The 23,339-nt window shown below is 45.7% G+C and overlaps 1 protein-coding gene across 1 annotated transcript; it reads left to right on the top strand.

The window, feature by feature from the left end:
• The first annotated feature begins 3 nt into the window (after positions 1–3).
• pom121 (POM121 transmembrane nucleoporin) lies at positions 4–20,468 on the top strand. Its single transcript, XM_080780102.1, is given in 15 exon segments — positions 4–646; positions 3,462–3,680; positions 4,176–4,343; positions 4,912–4,992; positions 5,706–5,871; positions 6,897–6,985; positions 7,068–7,147; positions 8,241–8,362; positions 9,486–9,585; positions 9,903–10,298; positions 11,215–11,438; positions 11,942–12,409; positions 12,411–13,647; positions 14,727–14,837; positions 15,522–20,468. Coding segments are annotated over 15 exon segments (4,179 nt in total). The 5' UTR covers positions 4–26; the 3' UTR covers positions 15,620–20,468.
• Positions 20,469–23,339: the final 2,871 nt, after the last annotated feature.

Genomic DNA, 23,339 nt, shown 5'->3' on the forward strand with positions numbered 1-23,339 from the left:
AAGTCCTCCGGCGGCGCGGTGCCGCCATGTCTCCTAGAGAGAAGCACTTCATATTTCTCATCTCTCTGTCGGTGTCCGTGCTGCTCGTATTCACCCTGCTTCTTTACTACGTCCCCACGGTTCTCTACGCCACGCTGATCCTCGGAGTTTGCGGCATCGCGTGTTATTATTATTACAAAAACGGACAGTCGCTGCTGTACGCCCGGCTAGGCCCCGTCGATCCGCGGCGTGGACTGAGCGTCGTAGCCGCGCTCCGCCGCTGGTTGACCGGCAGGGCCGCGAACGGAGCCGCAGCACCTCCGGCGGGGAGGACCTCCAGGAGCCACCGCGGCGGCGCTAACAAAGCGGCAGCCCACGTTGTCCGGGACTCGGGCACGTACTCCGGCTTCGGTCTCCCCCCAGAGACCGCCGGTGGACTAGCGGGTGTTTATAGACGCGGAGCAGGGGGCGATTCTGTGTTCAGTCCGCGGGACATCCTCATGGGGTCCTACATCAGCAGACCTGCGGTGGTCCCGCCGCCGGTCGCCTCCGGGAGAGGCTCCCACGGTCCTGGAGCCGTTGTTTACCCACGAGATCATCTCCGAGAGAGGCTGAGCCGGCCGAACCACGCGGTCCATACCCCCAACAGGAGACTGTCCTTCTCTGGGTGAGTTGAATCCTTTCAAGTGGCGTCTCTATCTATCACAGCAGGTAATGGTAAGGTAATGCTTGATCATGTAATTGTTTTATGTCATGAACTAGCCCCGCAAGCAGAACCCGAATGTAGTAAAGTGTCTGACACTTTTATGACTTTACTGCATTGGGTCCTGCTTCAAGTGGGGCTGTCGCCAGTTACGCACAAACAAATACAATGTAACACGCCATGAGACGGACTTCTGCGCGCTTTGACCATGGTTATTCATGTATTGACTTACGAATGTGCGAACTATAAGTACCTTACATACCATACCGACACATCTCCTGTGTCGCGGAAGCCGTTAAGTATTTTTAATCCATGATTGATTAAAAATGTCGCTTCTTCCTACCTTGTTTATTGACACCTCATTGTACCGCCTATCTGGCTAGCTAGTGGTGCTACAGCTATGACGGAGCAGATCAAAGGCAGGGACATAGCCCGCAAAGCCAACCGCACATCGGGAGGCGGTACAATAAACGGTAAATAAACAAGAAGAAATCAAAGCGACATTTTTAATCAAACATGGATTAAAAATACTTAACGGCTTCCGCGACACAGGAGATTTTATCAGAGGTATGTAAGGTACTTATAGTTCGCACATCCGTAAACAAACACAATAAAAAGCGTCCTAATTCCGCGCCGATGGACTAAACGATGAGTGTGTGTATATCCGCGTCCCAACAATCGCATTGAAAAATCTTAGCTTGACCAGGAACCCTACGGGTCAGCCCGGTTCGGTTCGGATTGGGCTGACCCAGGGGGTTCCGAGAGGGGCTAGTCATGAACATGATCGAGTAGTGTTTCTCAAACGCTTTCACAGTATACAAATGTAATACAAAATGGAAGAATTTACTTACAGACCTGCAAGGGTCTATTTAGTAAGTCTGACAGTGGTTCACAATCTTGAAATTATTCAGACAACCACTGGTTTATATTAGACTATACAGAGGGGTGGATGATTAAAAAAGTTTAAAAATATATACACACACACACACACACACACACGCCTCTCTGTCTGGAAAGTTGGAAACCCTTAATATTTCATTGTATGATAATAGCAGATAATCATAAGTGAAATAATGGAAATGTAATTCAATCCTGCAAGCCAATCCTGGGTGGTGGGGTCAGGTCACAGGTGCATTGATTTATTATTTACATAGCCTATTACTATCTATTGGTGTGTTGATGACTGATGACTATTTTAACAGGAAGTGCCCCCAGGGTCTGTATAATGTTTCATCACATTTCAAAACAAAGTCTAACCTAGCCCGCCATATTTCAAAAATGCTTTTGGTTTATTATAGACCTCATTATCAGTGGAAGTGCGTTGCTATGTGAACAGCGTGGGTTCAACAAGGTCATTTCCTGTCAGTCACTGATCCTCACACACACTGCAGCAGGAAATAAACCTGGACCCATTTAAGATGTTTATGTTGTGATTGTGGAACCATCTGAGTCATCAGTACCAGATCAGTTTTTCACCACATGAAATATGACCGGTGGTGGTTGGTTTAATACGAAAAATTGTACAGTTAATAAGTAATTATAATAACACAACTAATCCTTCTAAAGCTAAATAAGTCCTTGGGCACCTGATCATAGACCTCATCATGACCATAAGTCGATACCAAGAAATTGAACCTATGTTTGTCACTTCACTTGTGATCATCTGCTATATACTGTAACTATTCATCATATAGTGATGTAATAAGTGTTAATACACTTTGATTGATTGATTGAAATCTTTATTAACAGTTTGCAGAATTACAGTACATTTCAAGCACAAACTCAATACAAAGACTGTTAACTGTGAGTGGACGACCCAATTAAGCCTTACACTTGTTTACAACAGGGTCCACATTGTTCAATTCATCAAAACATTTAGAGACAAACAAATAGACACTTCTATGTAGTTAAAGAACAGAACAGGAATTCATCATATAGGAAGCGAAAAGGGAAAAAAATATATATACAGTGAGGGGAACAGGGGGATATGTTTTATACAGTTAAAGCATTTGTAATCATGGAAAATCCTTACTTTGTTACTTGGTCACTCACCCATCTATATGTACATTTTATTAATCTTGGCTTGTTCTGTTGTTTTACTTATTTTTACTCTTTCTTTTATGTTTGTACAAGGTCTCTGGAGCTGGTAGATGTAGGTTATTATTTTAAGCATCTGAATACTGCTCAAACTATCAATGTGTTCGGAAGCATTTTCCATCAAATCGTAATAATGGTCTCGATATTTCACAATTTAGTATAAAAGCAAAGTTTAAAGCCTCAGTCTGTGACTTCATCACCGGGTTGTCAGCAATGACAACCCGGTGGGGTCAGCGGGTTGTCAGCAATGACAATTGTTCCTGCATGTAGAACAGCAGGAACAATATCACTAGTTAATTGTTTTGGAGTCAGCGCTAGTGTGGGTGTGGCGGGAGGCTCCTTTTCTGTTTCACAAATCACACAATGGGACTTGTTCACGCAAACGCTTTCAGTTGTGAGATGGTTGGTAGCCATTGGACAGATCATCTATTATTTGATGATTTTTGATTGATAGGGGCAGCTATATAATAATATTCATCTGGTAACAGTTACAACAGAGATATCCAGACTCCAGATTTTCTCGAGCAACATTTGTAACTTCTCCGGGGGGATCCCGAGGCCTTCCCAGGCCATTTTGGAGATATAATCCCCCCCCATGTGGTAGGCACTTGTTCCGCCATGTCAAAATAAAATAAATGTAATTAAAACTACATTTTGTTTTTAATCCATGTGTCCGCCACAGGGAGCAGGTTGGCACGGCCAGCAGGTTCACCATCACGCCGCAGCGCCACTACCCCCTGCAGCAGACGGGCACCTCCTCGGTGGGGCTGCTGCCTCCGGCGCAGTGGGACAACTTCCGGAAGAAGAGCATCCTGAGCCCCCGTAACTCCTCCTCCGTGCACGCCAGTCCGGTCACGGTGAAGATAGCCAGGCCAGACCACAGCACCTACAGATCCCCATTGTAAATTCAATGTTATTTAATAAAATTTCTCCACAAGTTATTCAAAACTATTCATGATCCTACATGGATTGCGGTTGTAACTCGCCACATTTGGATTCCATAGAAGCCAAGCGTGTGAAAACATGTCGTGCACCGAAAATAGCAGGTCGACAAGCTCATGCGACGTGTTGTGAGCTTATAGATCGGTTATTTTCGTTTATTAGTTTTAAGATGAAAGAATATTTGAAGTGATCAAACTAGCAATATAATACATGTTTAGAGAAGCATCTTCCATAAACATGAATGGTCTCAGAAATGTCTGGTTATAATGCCTCAAGAAAATGATTTCTTCAACTGGTTGGCTGTACGTGGAACAGCAGCAACATAGGTTTAGAACAATAATACCGTAACATTTATTCCATGCATCATTGCAGTCAGTGCCATGTAGCTACAAGCCTTTGTGTTGTTTGAAATGGTGGTTTGAGTTGTTGTTGATGATGTGGGTCGTTCCTTTAGCTTGGAGCACGTGGCCTCCCCCGGAGGGCTGTGTTCCCCGGGCCCGACGCCCCCCGCGGACCCCTGCTCCAGGGAGACGGTCCTCAAGGTGCTCAAAGAGAGCCGCAAGAGGGAGGTGGTTGACGACGAGGACAGGACATTTACAGACGAGCAGAAAAGCAAAAGAAGGTATGTAGGAGGCGCACACACAGCTCCCATTTTGTCAATGCACTTTGCACTGACTCCAAGAAATTCTACTGAAATGCACAATCAATTAATCAACCGTCATATCTGTAAAAACAAAAACAGTATTGGTACAAATTGTATCACTAAATTAAATTGATCCTCTATTTTTTTTTTCTTCCCAATATAGTCTTTCTATTTTCTAATATTTTGTGAAGAATGAAGGTTGCGGATTCCATCAGTGTTGGAAGAATAAATGACTACATTGAAAGTACTACAGGACTACATTTGAACTAATATGTGCATTAGTAGGCCTAATAGATCAGGGAATAACTGCATATAATCACTCAGAACCCCATTTCTCTGTATTACAGGTGTAAGTTAACTCTAATGAAACACCTGTACTGTCTGCAACATTAGTATCTATCGAATTGACCACGAGAGCGATATGTCAATTTCGTGCATTCCTAGAAATGGTATAGGCCAGTGGGTGCTGTGCCGTGTCGGCTTCCCTGAGAGTCAAAGTGAAAGATTGAGCATGTGTCTTTAAACCAACTTAATCTCCTTTCCAAAGACGCAACGACAGCGGAGGAAGTGCACATTCTGCCTTTGAGTCCCTTCTGCCCAATGGACTGCAATCCCAGCTCGTACCGAAGTGAGTTTAATGTCTGTTTAAACCATTTAACTAATCACAGGTTGATTGGGGGATATAGTGACATAGATATATGACAGTGTTTTTATATAAAAAATCTTTCCAAAAAAATGTCAATTCTGCTTTAACACTATTTGTGAGGCGGGTGGGCGAGAAAAGAAAATATTGATATTTGTTCATTAATATATTTAATTTGGTCCTTAACATTTATGTGCCCTCACACTACTGTACCCATGAGCGCACGTGGTGCTTACCAGCCTGATAGCCCTCCAGCTATGATTGTTAACCCTCCTCGAGGAAGCTATTTGAGCCTATTATCACAACATCTGCTTGGCAGCTGTCTTGCTTTTAAGTCTCAGGCTAATTAGGACGTAATCAGGCAGGCCATCTCCAGTTTACTTCCGGTGTCTGCGTGAAGTAGGCTGCCGCCTTTTTAAGAGACCGGAAGCAGGTTGGAGTCTTATTTACAATGGAAGAGTGAACGTGAACACAGGTTCTGAACCATTCTTTAGCCCCATGGTCACTGAACTGGACACTGGACCAAATCGCCACGCTCTCAACACGTCACGCTGTGACATGTTGTCAGCGTGTAGATTCGTGTTATTTCAAGTTTAGAAGCATCAGAAATGTCAAATGTCTCAAATGAAATCTGTTCATCATTACATTTTCAGTCTGGAGATTTTATTTAGCTTTTTTTCCATGTCTCCGCCCCTCAGGCCGGGAACCCTTAAGCGAGGCCTGAACGTGGCGGAGGAGGCCGTCATGAAGAGGTCTCGAACGTCCTCCATCAGTTCTCTGGGCGGCGGCGGCCACATCCACACCACTGGCTCCGTCCGCAACGCCATACAGAGCTCCTACAGCTCCACGCAGGGCTTCAACCAGGTACAGCAAAGCCAGTGGACTCCCGACTCATGCACTGAAGGAAGCATGGGGTCGGTCCGTTGCTCTCCCCAGGTCGGCAGAGGGAGTGTAGTAGAGCGCCCAGGATCACATTAGACTTATTGACACTGGGTGAAAATGATGCGTTGCAAAAATCATGGGATAAAGATTTAGGGAAAACAAAGTAAAGCCAGTGGTTCTCAGACCTTATTCTGTGCCAAACACCCTCCAAATTGATATGTGTTTGGCTGCGGATGGGGGGAGGGGGAGGCGGGACCCCAGAAGAGAGGATTTGTGTTATTTTCCAAAACATTTTAGATACTTTTTAAAAGCTGTCAGAAATAGCAGAAGGGAGCAATCTAGAAATAGCCTTTTTTATTTTATTTCAAAACTCATCAGAATAATTTAGTGTGAAATGTTATTTAAAGCAGTGCATTTTGCAACCACACTTCATGCTTATCCTACAAGAGAATGCAAAGACATCCATTGCTGATTAGCAAAATTGAGAATTCCATGTTTAACTTAGCTGAACTAAATCCTTTTTGGAGACATGATTTGTATTTATCTGGAATGTTTTATCACATCATGGTGAAATCCTTGCCATGGTTAAAGCAGCACTATAATGAATAAAAAGGTAATCCAATGTCCAATTTGGTAGGTGGTATGTTAATACACTATAACTTACACAGTTGGGTTGTTGTTTTTTGTCTCGCTGCTCTTCTATTGAGGCATTTAGATGGTGTCAAAGGTCATGTCTCACCTAAACACAGGATCTGGCACTCATTTTGACCTGATGGTCAATATTCAATTTACTCCCTAAGCAAGCAGGCAGGCTCTATTGGCTCAATTGTGGTCAAATAATAAGAAAAAAATCAGCTCTTATGCAAGAAACCGGGTTAACATCCGTGGTAGAAGAGGAAAGTCTCACAGTGCAGCTTTAAATCTGTACCACCAACCTAAAACGGTAAGGCTCTAACCAATTTTGACCAAGAATACAAACTAAACCTAACTCTGGTTTTTGTCTTTAGTGGATGAGAGCCTCTGCACACGCCTCCCCTCTTTCCAGCCCCATGTCGTCTCGCTCTCAGACTCCAGAGAGGGCTTCTGTCAAGCCCAGGTAGGATGTCTGCTTCTCTGTGATGATGAAATGCAGAGTGTCCCCTCTTTGTTATGTCTGACCCAGGCTTTGTTTTATCCAGGGAGGAAGATGCCAAGTCTCCCAGCTCTGCTTCCTCAGTGAAGTCTGACAAGGTGGCCACAGACACTGAACCCACCATATGTGAGTCTTTATAGGCTGTATATTATATAAGTTCATACTGACATATGTACGCAGTAAGAATCGGGTGTGTTAACATAATATAAGACTCAAAGCCTGTTTTACAGTAGTCCGATGTGCTGAAGTTCAATTCTTGTCGGGGTCTTGTCCTCTCGATTAATTGGTTCTGAATGAGGCCACTTATACACGACAGCGGTCTGTAGAGAAAACGACAAAGTCCCATTGCGTTCTCACTTTTTATTCAGCTTTTACACGGAGACGCAACAGTGACTTAACATGTAGTGTGCATGCCAGGTGGCTATGTCTACTTCCTATCACAAAGCGGTTTGTTTACATTCACCAATCTCACTACATTTGTATGCATACAATGAGCGGGCGAGAGAGTGCTTGCTCATCCTAGGAACTCCAACATCGCTCTGCACCAATATAATATTAAGCAATGTGAGCCATGATCATGTCACGCGTTTTGTGGATTTGTCGTTTTGCCGTTTTTCTTTTTCCGTGTGGTGTGCTGCATCTTCTATTCAGACTAGGACTCAAATTATGGTTAAAATCAAAACAACTGTGCTCACAACATGAGTTTAATGTTGTTTAATGCAGATTCTTTCTGTTTGGATCATGTATGGTATGTCAAGACCAAAAAGTGCCACTCGATAGGCATTCCCACATAACCTCCGGGTATGATGATGATGTCACGCACACATACCCTCTGGATGCAGATGTGGCACGTTTCCTTTGTTAATAGTTTATGTATTGTGTCTGAACATAAACTTGATAAAGCCAGTGTGATGCGATCATAGGCCTGCGACACAAAATGTAATGGAGGAATTTGTTTATTGAATGCACCGGTGGTTCCTGGATCATATTCACAAATGGAAACCTTTAACCCATTTTGGGCAGGAACCCATTTTGGTGTTAGCTATGTTATGTTATGCTTTAGCTATTGAAAAATAGCAGATCTACAAGCTCGTAGGTCTGCTATTTTTGAAAAATCGAAGAACCACTGACATAGAAACATGGCTTTTTCAGAAAACTGTCAGACATTTTTAGAATCTGATCTCGGGTCAGAATAACACGTATTGAAATCCCATTCCAGCCAAAGTGGCCCCTGTCCCCAAGGTCCCCGTGGCTCTGTCGTCCAGCTCCACCAGCAGCGGAGGGAAGCGGAAGCGTAAGATCCAGCTGGTGGCCAGCCACGGTGGGGAGCAGATCTCCCTGGTAAGAAACACATTATTATTATAGAAACCTTTTTTTCCTCGTAAAATTAATACCCTACTCAGTGATGTAAATGGGTCCCGGGATGCAGGGAGGGACTTTTAGATGAGTCCCAGGGACATTTTAGGAGTCCCACTTCAACAACTTGCAGCATTTAACTCCCATTTCATTTTATATGGTTATAATGTGGTTATATTCATGTAGAAAACGGAAGAAGAAATGATTATTATAACTGAAGCTAGTGTGTGTATTATTTACTGTACATGCTGAGTACAGTCGTTGTTTTATTGCGTCCCTGGGCTATAAACTGGATGCAAAATGCACCCTATTTTAATCTCTGCCTACTACTTGATCATACTACAGCGCCACACAAAAGTAGTGGATCCACGTGCCGGGTTTCAAAGCTAGATCTGCTAAAAATATATATAAAAACGGGTTTCGACATACAATATGAGGTTTCCACTCCACAGATGATTACTGTATGTAGGGTTTTTTAACCCTAACCACAAGCACAGAGCAACGCATGTTCACCAACCTTAATGCATGTTGTTCGCCAACCTTAATGCATGTTGTTCGCCAACCTTAATGCATGTTCGCCAACCTTAATGCATGTTCGCCAACCTTAATGCATGTTCGCCAACCTTAACCCATTGACGCCTGGTGTAACGTATACGTTGTTCTACCCTTGATGCCGGCCGTGCTCTCTGTGTCTCATCAGCTATTGCTATACATGTAGCAACATAACTATTTAAAAAGAAAAACATCAGAATTTGAAGGTTTTCAGAAACCTTAGGTCAGGCCCTAGAAGGCGTTCCCAGATTTGGCCTCAGGCATCAATGGGTTAATGCATGTTGTTCGCCAACCTTAATGCATGTTCGCCAACCTTAATGCATGTTGTTCGCCAACCTTAATGCATGTTCGCCAACCTTAATGCATGTTGTTCGCCAACCTTAATGCATGTTCACCAACCTTAATGCATGTTCGCCAACCTTAATGCATGTTCGCCAACCTTAATGCATGTTCGCCAACCTTAATCCGGTCGTTTTCCGTATGTCAGACCAATGACATGAGCTGCATTTTCAGCCATGACAATGTTTCAGTTCTGCTGATGGTAATTCCCTTGCAGCCTCCACCCCCAGAGCTGGGATACACCATTACCGTCAAAGACTTGGACCAGGAGAAGAGAGCCGCCCTCAACAAGATCCAGAAAGTCCTGGAAGAAGTCGGTGAGTGTCGAAAACATAAAAAAACTAAAAAACACAATGAGGAATCGATTTCTTCGAATCGATTTTTCTTTTCTTGTTTTGTTAATTAAAACATAAAAATGTGTTGTGCATCAAAGTGACAAAACCCAATAGGCTATAAGAATTGACAATCAAACGAAAGAGAAGGATGATCACATTGGCTGAGGCGTAATTACACGATGAACTCAAGGTGTTGGCTCATTCTTGTTACAGATCGCACACTGCACACATAAATATTCCTAATAATTATGGCCCGTGTGTTTCAAACCATTACCCCGTTCACCTGCATCTGTGTGTAGCTCCAGAACCAAAGAAGCCTGATCCTACCGCGGCAGAGCCTGCTCCTTCCTCTCAGGCTGCATCCTCCTTCTCCTCCTCCTCTGTGGACTCTGGCCCCACCCTGGCCAGCCTCCTGGCGGCCCCCCTGCCCACCGCCACCTCCTCCTCCTCCGTGGCAGCAGCGGCTGCACCCATCCCCGTCATCAACCTGGACCCCAGCCCAGCCGCCACCGCCATCACCAGCAGCATGAGCACGGCCCCGAGCTTCACGGCTGCCCCGGCTCGCTCCTCCCCGGCCCCTGCCCCAGCGGCTGCGCCTGCCCCTGGCCTCCCCAACTCCCTGCTGGAGATCCTGAAGATGCAGAGCGTCCCTCCGGCCGGTTCCACCACATCCACGCTCAACACCACCACAGCAGGTAGGCTTAGATCAGTCGTTCTCCAAACGTCTTCGTGCTCCAAGTACCCCCACATTGTGGCCCGGGACACCCACCTGAAATTATTTTGTGCCAGAGTCCTCCTGAAGAGTAGATTTGTGTTTTTTCTTTTCAAAAATGAAAAAGAGTTTTCAAAAATAGCACACGTAAAAGCTTGGAACGACAGTTTTCTACCTCTGGTCTGCTTTGAGGCAATATTCCAGAGAAGAAGGGAAGATATAACCTCGTGATCAGCTCTGTAGCAGTGGCCATCAAACTGTGTTCTTCTGGATCGGGGATGGTTGCCGTATATTAGAGAAGTCGATGGGTGGCTCTTCCAAGAGAGATTTTGCGCTCTCATTAGAAGGAGGGTGCCATCCAGCCATTTCTCTAATTTATTTGAAAGTGTCCATGTCTCGAAGCCATAGAGTAGAATCGTCTCGACGGCCGTCCTAAATCTTTTTGAGTGGTGCAACCACTCCTACAACCAGCAATGTCCATGTACCTGTGTACCTGTGTGTGTACCTGTGTGTGTGCGTGTGTCTATGAGCACGAGTATGTTACTTATTTATACCAGTAGGGGGCGCCAGAAACAGAGAGAGGGGTAGTGCTGTGTCTCTAATGAGAGAGAGGGGGGGGGGGAATTGCACCACTCAGTTCACACGTGTGTGATTTTTTTACTTTAAACCTCTTACTAAGCTGGGATGACCAGATCTTATGAGATAGTTATGGAGCTGCCATCACCATCAACATGGAGTAGGAAACGTCCAACCTTCTGGAGCAGTGCCTTGGGAGCCACGACCATGAGCTCTGTTTTTGAACTGTTTAGTATAGCTTCTATGATATTAGACAAAATGGAAGCAGTTGATGAGCACTCTATCATTACTGTATGGTTGTGTGTGTGTGTTCTTTTTTTTAGGTCCAGTGTTGACAACCACATCGGAGCCCAATGGTTCCGTGCTGAAGCCTGCCTCCACCACGGCTCAGCCACCTCCACCCTACTCCGCCTCCACCCTGTCAGGCCTCAGCCAGGCCTCCTCTGCCTTCAGCCAGGTTCTGGGTGGGGGTCAGGCCACCAAGACCACCATGGCAGCCAGCAGCCTGTTTGGACTGAGCACAGCCTCCAGCACATCGGTTAGGCCCGTCACCGTTATTACATGATGGCCTAATGGCCCAATTATTTTAGAAAATCGCAATTAATTAACAGATTTTGCATAATCGTCATAGAGCTCACTCATCCCCTGGTTCATGGAAGTTTTCTCTTTGGAGAATAACATGGGGTCATCTTAAAATCGTCTCATAAGCATTGTGGTCCAAAAATAAACAAACTGTCTCGGCGATATTTTCGGGGAGGTGTCTCTGTATCGTTTATGACGGTTAGTCCCTCATATTTGATTCAGTCTGTTTCTAGCGAAAATGTAACTAATTCAGCAGCGGTAACATTAGCGTTTTCTTTCAGTCAGTTGATTCTTCATATCCATACGAGTGAAACGGCTGGGATGATTTGTTTATTTTTAAATCATGGTTACGAAGCCTAAGGCACATTGTTTTTATGTTCCAGTGCCAAAAACACTATTAAATCGTTAATCGCAATTGTTTGTATGAAAATTAATCGTTCAACTTAATCTTTTTTGTAATGGTGACAGCCCTTCACGTCGGCTCCCATGGTCCCCGGTAGCGACTCGGCAGCCGGCACCGCTAACCCTCTCCTGGCCTCCGGCTTCAAGCCCATCTTCGGCGCCAACCCAACCACCGCCCCGGCCTCCTCCTCGGCCTCCTCCTCCGACAACCAGCCGGCCGTGCCCACCTTCAAGCCGCTGTTTGGCAGCACCGGCGCGGCTGGCTTCGGCCAGCCCGTGGCGGCAGCAGCAGCCACTTCGGCCCCGGCGGTCACCTCCGTCAGCGCCACCTCCATGTTCGGCGGGGGGTCGCTGACGGCGGCCGCCGCCGCCCCCCCCGTCGATGTTCGGCAGCATCGCCACCGGTACCTCCCACTGGGGCGCTCCCTCCTCCACCACGAGCAGCGCCTCCACGATGGCGCCCGCCGTCACCAGCGGGCCTTTCGGGGTTCAGTTTGGAGCCGCCACCACCGCGGGCCCCCCCGCCCAGACCTCATCCACTAGCAGCGCCTTTGCGTTCGGCGCCGCTCCCGCCACCACCTCCGCCAGCACCACCCAACCCTCCGGCACCGGCCAGAACCCCTTCGCCTTCGGCCAGGCGGCGACTACCGGCGGCCAGAACCCCGCCACCACCATGTCCTTCGGTGGCTTCGCCATGCCCAACGCCGCCACCGCCACGGCGGGTGCCTCTGCGCCCCCCGCCGCTCCGCAGCAGCCCACCTTCAGCTTCGGAAAGCCGCCGTCGTTTGAGGCGGCCACAGCGACCGCGCCGCCCCCGGCCTACCCCGGTGCGACCATGACCACGGCGGCGGCGAAACCGTTCAGCTTCGGCAACGGAGCGGCGCCGGCCGCAGCAGCAGCGCCCGCCCCCACCGCGGCTCCCTTCGCGTTCGGCTCGGCCGCCGGCCCCACCCCCGCCACGGCCTCCACCTTCGGGGCCACGACCTCCACCTTCGGGCCCCCCACCACGGCCTCCACCTTCGGGGCCACGGCCTCCACCTTCGGGCCCCCCACCACGGCCTCCACCTTTGGGGCCCCGACCACGGCCTCCACCTTCGGGGCCCCCACCACGGCCTCCACCTTCGGGCCCCCCACCACAGCCTCCACCTTCGGGCCCCCCACCACAGCCTCCACCTTTGGGCCCCCCACCACAGCCTCCACCTTCGGGGCCCCCGCAGCAGCCTCGACCTTCGGGGCCCCCGCAGCAGCCTCGACCTTCGGGGCCCCCGCCACGGCGTCCACCTTCGGGCCCCCCACCACGGCGTCCACCTTCGGGGCTCCCGCAGCAGCCTCCACCTTCGGGGCCCCCACCACGGCCTCCACCTTCGGGGCCCCCACCACGGCCTCCACCTTCGGGGCCCCCGCCCCGTTCGGCTCCGGTGGCTTTTCGTTCGGCAGCGCCGCGGCAGCTCCGTCGGCGGCGGTGCCCCCGAGCTTCGGGGCGGCCGCTCAGACTGCGCAGAGCTTCGTGGCGGCCGCTCAGACTGCGCAGAGCTTCGGGGCGGCCGCTCAGACTGCGCCGGCGCCGGCCGGCTTTGGTTTTGGTAGCGCCGCCGCGGCGCAACAACAACAAGCCCCCGCCGGCCCTGCTGCTAATCCAGCCTCTGGTTTCAACTTTGGCGGCGCCATGACGGGCGCGCAGTTCCAAACGCCCGTTTCTAATAACGCGCCGCCGCAGATGTCCGTGTCCGGCTTCAACTTTGGAGCTGCTGCTAGCGGTAAGCCAACGTTTGGTGAGTAATGAAGCGTATCAAGTTACTTAGCCACTTGTGATCTACCAGTGGTTCTCACACATTTTCATGTCGAGGACCCCCAGATTGATGTGTATGATTCTGACCACGGACCCCCATCTGAAGAGGTTTTGCCAGGGACCCCAGAAGATATTTTATGTTACGATTTTAGCATTTTTTATATTTTTTCAAGAGATTAAATAAAAACATAGCAGATGTACAAGCTTGAGACACGAAGTGACGCACTGTGATCTTTTAGATCTATTTTGTGCTGCGATATTAATTAATTGCTTGGTTGGGACCTACTGGAACCCCTCCGAGGGGGGGGGGTCTCACTTTGAGAACCACTGCCCAAAACCTTAGTATATTGATACAATCAATTATTTACATTGCAAAATGGTATGATACAAAGTCAATGCTGCTGTTTACATTTCGATATACTTCGATTCTTGATTCTTCGATTTTCCGATGCAATTGTTACACCCCTAGTGGTTAGTGTAGTTGTGTCTGAATTTGACTCATTGCCCCATTCAAATCCTAATGTTTAACCTCACAGGAACTTTTTGCAACAATTCTGTGAGACAAATGCATTATCTTGTCATCAACTATAAACTGTTCTAGTTCAATGCCAGCCTACATTTACAGCCAAAACAGGTCATGTGTTTGGTCCTGAATCGGCACCGGCCCCCACTGAATCATGGCAGCTTTGTTTCCATAATAACTAAGCAGACTTTTGCAATGTTAATGGATTGAAGTTCTCAGTCACCACGACTGATTTCAGTCGTGGATTCCATAGAGCATGCCTTCTATGAAAGCATGTTGCACAGTGAAAAAAAATAATAATAATAAAAAATAGCCGATCTACAAGCTCTCTGCGAGCTTGTAGAGAGGCTATTTTCTGTTATCAGTTTAGCAACATTTTCAGAAGTATCTTCCATAAAATCGTAATATAGTCTCGGATATTTCATATAAAAGCACATTCACCTAGTCTGCAGCGTGTAGAACAGCAGGAGCGGTATTACTAAAACACCATAATTTTGCATAATGTGTATTAAATCTAAATGTTTCCATGTTGCCTTCAGGGACTTCTACTCCCACCTTTGGACAGAGTGCCCCCACAGGTCCCATTCCCTTTGGCAGCCCAGCGACGCCCGTGCAAGGCTTCAACTCTCAACTCGCACCTTCTCCCTTTGGTAAGAGAGAGTCGTAGACCTTGTAGATTGGCACCTTCTCCCTTTGGTAAGAGAGAGTCGTAGACCTTGTAGATTGGCACCTTCTCCCTTTGGTAAGAGAGAGTCGTAGACCTTGTAGATTGCACCTTCTCCCTTTGGTAAGAGAGAGTCGTAGACCTTGTAGATTGGCACCTTCTCCCTTTGGTAAGAGAGAGTCGTAGACCTTGTAGATTGCACCTTCTCCCTTTGGTAAGAGAGAATCGTAGACCCTGTAGATTGCACCTTCTCCCTTTGGTAAGAGAGAATCGTAGACCCTGTAGATTGCACCTTCTCCCTTTGGTAAGAGAGAATCGTAGACCCTGTAGATTGGCACCTTCTCCCTTTGGTAAGAGAGAGTCGTAGACCTTGTAGATTGGCTGTTTTTGCACAACGCTGGCGTACAAACTTGTTTTTTTTTAATTATGCACCTTATATTGGACTTTGTATTATTTGCCTGTGCCTTCCTGTTATTGAGCTGTTCTCTGTTCCTTTTCTGTCCATCCATATTCTAACTCTGTGCCTGCAATGTTTGAGAGCTCAAGCAGAAAAAATATTTCACCCACTCTTTTTTAGTTTTTTCCAAACTTTAATCGTGTGATGATGATGATGATGATGTGACAACAAAGCTGATTCTGCATGACTTCCTCCCTGGAAAATGTCTCACAGGCGCAGCGACTCCTTCTTTCTCCATCGGCGCCAGTTCCAAGCCCTCCGGTGCCCGGCAGAGGCTGCAGGCCCGCAGACAGCACCCCAGGAAGAAGTAAAAACAAACTGCAGTGGTTGGTTCTCAAACTTTTTTTTATTTCAAGGAACTCCCATAACTCCCGAGAGCAAACTAATGGGGTCCATTCGGTTCCATTAGTTCGCTCTCGGAGTTACAGACCTGAAAGGGTCCATTTGGAACCCCCTCCCCCAAGGAACTCTGGCGATCCCCTGAACCCACTTTGAGAACCACTGCTACAACCCAAGACAGTTTCTGCGTGTGTGGGGGCGACGGGGGACGGACGTGTATTTTGTCGCTACTGTTGCTGCTATGGCTAAATAACGACTAGCATAGCTGCCTGTTCTAATCCCACATCCCACACTTTCCCTGTGTGTGCGCTTGTGTGTGTGTGTGTGTGTGTGTGTGTGTGTGTGTGTGTGTGTGTGTGTGTGTGTGTGTGTGTGTGTGTGTGTGTGTGTGTGTGTGTGTGTGTGTGTGTGTGTGGTCTTCTCGGCCATGCTCACCCTCGTGTTTGCCGGGAGAAATTTAACCCGCATTCTGTTGCTGCTTGGCTGACTACGTCGATCCAGGAGGGAACAGGATGGCTTAGGGAGGTGGATTTGAAGCGCAAATGTATATTCTACTTGAAAAGAAGCGAGACCGTTTAAAAAGAGAATGAAACGGCATCGATTCTACGCAAACACATAATACAACTTAACCCCCCCCCCCTTACTGTATTTGGTGTATCCCATGTTTTTGTCCCAAGTTGAGTCAGACTCATCCTTTTTTTCCCTCCTTTTTTAAATGTGACGTGCTAACCAGGTGTGAGTGTAGACTACGTATGTATCAGGTCAAGAGCATATTCTTTAGCAATGCCAAACAATAGGGCTTAATGCACCATTTTATTTTATTTTTCCAATGTGAATTATACTTTAGGCTCAACAATTATATTTTAATTGTGTTTTGCGTTGTAAAGAATTGTCTCTTGTCTCCGCGAATGAATGACCACAGCATGTCTGAATACCTAGATCCTTGTGTTTTCTTTTTTCATTTAGTACATTATTATATGCATTCCCCTTACATTTGAAGTACTTTACCAGACGATGTGTGTTTGCCTAGTGTCCTAAATCGTGGTGATTGCCAATGTGTGAAACCAAAGCCGGTTGTTAAAAAAACAAGACTGCCCTCGTGACATAACCTGACTTTAGGATAAGACTAAAGTCAAATGCAAGCCACATGTTGATGTATACTAGATGAGAACAAGTGGTTCTCAACTGTTTTATTTCATTTTTATTTTTATTGGGAGCCCCATTTGGCTAAATAGGACACAGTATTGCTTTATTAAAGCTGTTCCAATGCCAGAACATCTTGTTACCCCGCGTTGGGTCCGACACGGTCAAATCCTCAGTGTTAATTTAACTCACGAGTGTACAAATGGAGCTTTTCGGGGAAATGTATTAACGCCTAGCTAGTGTACAAATGGAACCTTTATGTCCATTTGGTTCCATATGTACTCTCCGAGTTAAATGAGTACTGGAAGATGTTTACTGTGAAATCCACAGGGGGAGACTTAACTACTTGACTACCTCTCTTTTCAACACCGATTTCCTTATTCAGTGTAGCTGTGGTGCAGTGCGGCGACAACAACCCGCTTAAAAGTCATTCAAAGAGGGGGAAAAAGTACATGTGAATTCCTACTAAGATGAGTTTGATGGTAATTTGGGTGACACCTCTTTTCCTCCGAAATGCTCTTGAGATGTATAATGGCACAGGAACTGTTATGTTGAAGAGCAAACTGCTTTAATGTCATGTAAACGTAGTAATATTCAGTATTGACCCATGACTACTTAAAGGACCACTTCACCACTTTTCAACTTATCTTCATATAATTGGTCCTCACTAATGTTCATGATAAAATGCCACCATCTACTCTGTGTCTCATATGAGGGCTGTGGGCAGTTCAGAAACCTGTCCACCAGTGACATCATCGTTAGGCAGAGTTTTTTTTAAACAAGATTTTTTTCCCGAAAGATATTGAGATTTTTATTATCTTGTGAACAATGGCTTCCATTATTGCATTGCAACTTTTCAGGAATAGAAAGCCTGCCGTTTCTATTGGCTTGGATTCCCCATCGATGATATCACTGGTGGACGGGTTTCTGAACTTCCCACACAGCCCTCCCAATGAGACTCAGACTGAGTTGAAAAAATGGTGCTATTTTATCATGATTATTGGTGAGGACCAATTATATGAAGATAGGTTGAAAAGTGGTGAAGTGGACCTTTAAATACCTCCCAGATTGTGGTTTATATCTGAACCATTAAGTTAAGATTAATTTCGTTCAGGCCAAAAAGTTCCCCACCTATACCGGCAATGTATTTAAATGCCTTCAGACTACTACTAACTACTCTGGTAGACACCATGACACCTTCCAGCATTTGAAAATCCAACAGAGGTTATGGTTTTCCTTTTGCATCAAAAGTACAGACTGGAGCCTTTACTGGAAAGATCATATTTCCTCCTCCCCCCCCCCCCCCCCCCCCCGCCCAGCTATGACTTTCACTCACTTTAGATCTTTGATGTAATGTTTCCTTTTTTTTATTCTGTTTATTATTACTACTGTAGATTTGCCTTATTGGGTCGCACTTGGAGGAAATGAATGTGAATGGCAGCATATTTGCTTGTGTGGGGGCATTGGTCGTAACGTGGGGATCGAGTGCAGTCCAGGATAGGAGTCGATATTATATTTTTGTATGGCTTTTTATGAAGGGTCGCTTCCTGCAACTGGCACCAAGATCCCCCCCCCACCACCAAAACAGATTTTCTTTTCCCTCTGAAAGCCAATGCAAAAAAGGAGCCACTTTATTAGGTGGATACGTTGTTTCAGTGGTCTTGGTGAATGAAATAGTTTACATTTAAGCCTAATAGATGCTTATCAGCAAAATAGGCAAAGTTTTGTCACGTGATAATAATAAAAAAAACCTACATATTTTTCAACTGAAAGAAATCGACAACTCTGAGAAACGGTCGGCCGTTCTTGTCAAAGCGTTGGTGCGTAAATTAGGATTTATAATGATTCCCATTGGATCGGGTCTCTTTTTTTTTTCTTAAGTATTGATGAATGTATTTGTCGAAAGTGAATTTAAAACTGTTTTCCACAAAGCTCATGTTCATTCATGCTGGACTGAAACTCAGGACTGAAGGGAACCGAAGGGGGGTAAATGTATGTTTAATATTAATGTGATCTTTTACCACCCAGGGAAGGTGAACAGAAATACCCTGGGGGGTGGAGGGTAATGTTGCACTCCTATTACCTGACTTAAACGTGGCTGTGCGCGGGTGCCTGCGTACCAAAAATCGGTACCAATCCGCTGCTTTTGGTGCACGACACCCACGCACAACAAAGTACAACTCAGGTTTTAGATTAGAACCATATTATATGGTGTGTAGATTATTTGTTTTTCCAAGTCCTCATTTTTAATACGAAGTCGCCCCCTCCTGGACAAACCAGTTGTTGATTCTGAAATGTGTGAATTTGTACGTGGGTGTATGGTAATAATTTTGGTAGGCGAAGGGGGGGCTTAACCAGTGGCTAACCCATGCTTAAAACAAAGAACAAGAAAATGTATATATTTTTGTATATCAAGCAGGTTTCTATTAGAGTTCCTTCAAGCTTGGCTCAGTAAGGCGCTTCATGGTCTAAACATGTATATTAGTGAAAGACCAAACTTTCTGTTTTTGTTTGTGCTAATTCATTACATTTTTCCTCAACCATATTGCTGTGGTGGAATAAAACTGTCAAAGTTTTCCCCTGTCAGGCGTTTATTTTAAATGTGTTTTTACATGGTCTGGTATGTGACTGGTTGTGTTTTCATGGTGTGTAAAAAAAGAAAGAAGAAAAAGCTCTCTGGTTGACGCATGGTCTCATGTGGGTTTCACAGAACATGGATATCAACCATATTTATACAGTTATTACATCTATCTTTATTTTATTTCCACAACGTTTGCATGGGTTTGTATACCCCAGGTGGTGACTGAGTCTTGAGTTCATGTTTAGGGCAATCTTTCATTAACCACTTTCACCTGCCGTCCCAATTTGGAGCATTTATAAGCGGGGGGAGATCAATTTGAAACATTTCAATCTGGCAATACCTTAAGATTGATTTTTTTGCACTATACCATCGGCTTTCTGACATTCCAGTTAAACCTAGCTGTGACCCACTGAGCACATGAAACTTGACTGTTTTTTGTTTTTGTTTGTATAGTTTAAATTGTAATTTATGTATTTTTCCACAGACCATTTTAAAATCATAATTGTTATACAGTATTGAAGCACAAATAATCTGTGTCAAGGACTTTTACAGTGGGGGTTCTGTTAGTAAATGGAGGAACCTTTTTTATTTTCACGGCGTACGTAACATGGACCCCTCCTGTCCTACGTGTCAAGCAGATAAACCATTATTTCACCGTGAAAAGTGTGAGGAACAATGATTGTGTGATGGATTTGTGTGTGGTATTTAAGTCTCGATTCAGACAAGAAAACGGCCCTTAAAAAGAATTTCACGTTTTTGTACAAGGGAACCAAAGGCTGTGGTTTCAGAGCGATTGGAGAATGACTGCGCAATACAAATCCTCTAGTTATATGTGAACTCTGAGCATGTACACAATGACCCATACGAGTCCATTTTGTTACACTCCCAGAGTTCAGAATGGATACAGTAACTGGGGATTTTGCTGTGTTTATAAGACGTGCCTACGAATTTGGGACTTTAATTGTCTGTGACGGTGTGCGTGAGTGAGTGTGCAGATGTTTTGGATGTCGCGTGAACGTTGCTGCACTGGGCAGGGCAGCGTAATATAGCCTCTACTCATGATGTCTTGAATTGTGCTGGTTTTAAATAAAAATGTGACAAGGTTGACACTGGTGTATTCCTTTCCGTTGAATGGATGATGTCAAATCGAAAAGCACAAACATATTTCCTCTCGTAATGAGAAAGGGAGATGGTGTGTAAGATGGAAATATTAAACTTAATTTATGCTTAAGTTAGTCTTAAACCTGATTTAGTTATAGGGTGCATTAATTAGTATAGTAATATACTAGTCCAAATTGATTTAATAACCAGTTATTGTACTATAACTGTCATCTACAACTTATGACCAAATAGTTTATTAAAATACCACTTACTGTAAAAAATTAAATAATAAATTAAAAACCAGTAACCAATAAATGGACATCAATGCTTGGATTGTTGCTTGCTACACTCGACACTCCTACTGCATCTGCAACACTGTGGTCAGCCTGTCTGTCGTTGCCGTGGTCGGCGCGTCTATCATGCGCTGTATATTGACTGGCTGTTTGATTGCAAACTGTTTTGTGGTGTCTGCGCCCGCACTCTTCACAGTGAATGCCCTGCGTTCTACAATTACGCGCGACATGCTTGCCTAGCATTTTAATGGCATTGTCATAATTCTGGTCTGATAAAGCCAATCCCGCGACTACATAGCCGCTGTGCCACTTAAGAATGACTTTAAATATGTGAATTGAAATGTGCTTCGTCACAGTGTGATTGTGAAAAGTTTTTAGCATTTTAGCCAAGCCCCATTCAGACCGAAGAAGCTGCTTTAAAAAGCAGAAGCAGAAATCTAAAAGACGCAGCTTTTTTTTGAGAAAGTGGGCGTGTACAAGGTACCTGTCACTCAAGCTGCCTGGACTGGCTGTCTGGCTTTGAGACGAGAGACGGGCAGTTTGAGCAGATGCGCATTTGAAAGTCTAAAATGTAAAATAGCGACTGTAGAGGAGACATACTTATATATTTAGTTACATCATAACCTATGTATGGATGAATAAATAATATAATCTTGGTAAACTTGTTTGTAAATAACCGAACGGACGGGATCTCAATCCTCCGTCTTCAGTGCTCATGTCTCCCCCCCCCACTCCGCTCTCGTCTCCCCCATGCCACGAGCGAAACCCTCCGGGCATTGTTTTAAATGGCGGCTCTGTATGTAATGTTAATGTTGATTTAGAAAGAGCATACCGTAGAAATACAATTGTATGTATCCAGCACGTCGTAAAAGCAATTAAAACAGCTTATGTTTACGTGCGATTTCCGGACATTCAGTCCCAAGTCTCCCGTGGAAGGGAGCTCCTATCTCGGCGCTGTCTGAAATGATTCCCTCAAATAAATATATGCGATTGGTTTATCGATTCAGAACGCAGCAAACCAATCACAAAACATGGGCAACATATTGCATAAATAGAGGGGGTACATACAACTGATATAAAGGCTATTAATTATTTTTTAAAGGTATGATTCACGGTGCCCACGTTTCAACAATCAACATACAATGCAGCGACACACACACACACACACACACACACACACACACGAAAGTGGACCGACTTCTGGACCCTGTGGCCCGGCCCGCGGAGGACCCCCTAAGTTGAGACTGGGTGTCGAGGAGCGTACACCAGTGGTCAACACCCTGTGCTCAGGGCGAGGTCCCGCGACAAGGGCAATTAATTTTAGTGCGAGGAAACGTTCAGCAAATCGTCTCCGAGCACAGCTCTCCTCGGCGTTCCAGTACTAGGGAGTCGGGACTACTGCACTACGTACTGTGTGTGTGTGTGTGTGTGTGTGTGTGGGGGGGGGGGGGGGTAAATAGAGGGGGAACATACAACTGATATAAAGGCTATTAATTATTTTTTAAAGGTATGATCAAGGCCCCACTCCTGTAGTACATTACTACAGGAGTATGTGGTACAGCGCCACTGTACCACGGTGAGTGCCTCGGGTGACCTGCGGCCAGACCCCGTCGTCGAGGAGAAAACTCGAGCTTTCCCCTCGAGCGAAAGTGGACCGACTTCTGGACCCTGTGGCCCGGCCCGCGGAGGACCCCCTAAGTTGAGACTGGGTGTCGAGGAGCGTAAACCAGTGATCAACCCCCTGTGCTCAGGGCGAGGTCCCGCGACAAGGGCAATTAATTTTAGTGCGATGAAACGTCCCGCAAATCGATGAGAACCGGAGGGGGGGGGTGAATGCACGATGACTTGTCCCCAGAAACGTGACACTCGCGACGGCACACGGAACACAACCTGTTTTCACCGCTTCGACAACTTGTTTCTCATATAAACTTTAATTTCTATCACAAAATATGCTATGGTCTTGCCAAATATCCATTCATATTTCATATACAGCCCATATTCAAAAAGTTTATTTTTTAATGCGGACAATTGGGTCGGACAGCTTTCCAGAGGGTTTTCGGTTTTGTAAAATGAGCTCAACTCCGCCTCCTCAAACCACGCTGTGCTCTGATTGGCTACACGCAGATTTTTAAAGCTCCAGCTTTTAAAAGCTGCTTTAAAGTTAAGGTCCGGTGAGAAAAAAAAAACGCAAAAACAAAAAAAAGCTGTGTTTCCAGCTTTTAAACGCAGAAGCTGTTCTGCATAGAGATAACATGGGACGAAGAAGCAGAAGCTAGCTTCTGCTTCTTCAATGTGAACGGAGCGAGAGTGGCGCCACTCTCAGGCTAAAATGCTAGCGGCTACGCTAGAGGATAGCTCATGGGGTGGCTCACTATCTTTGCTGAAGATTGCCATTTAATAGATTTTGGAATATCTTGTGTCATCAGAAATTGTGTCCTAATGGTGGCGCTAATGGACAGGTCATTGGCCATTGGTGGAAAGTAACATTGAAATACTGTAGGCTACTTTTACTTGAAATGATTATCTGTTAAATTCTTAATACTTTTTTATCCTTCTATCTACTCCAAATCTCCA

Source organism: Protomyctophum bolini, assembly GCF_963924005.1.
Source record: "Protomyctophum bolini genome assembly, chromosome: 13".
In the NCBI taxonomy this organism is placed as follows: domain Eukaryota; kingdom Metazoa; phylum Chordata; class Actinopteri; order Myctophiformes; family Myctophidae; genus Protomyctophum; species Protomyctophum bolini.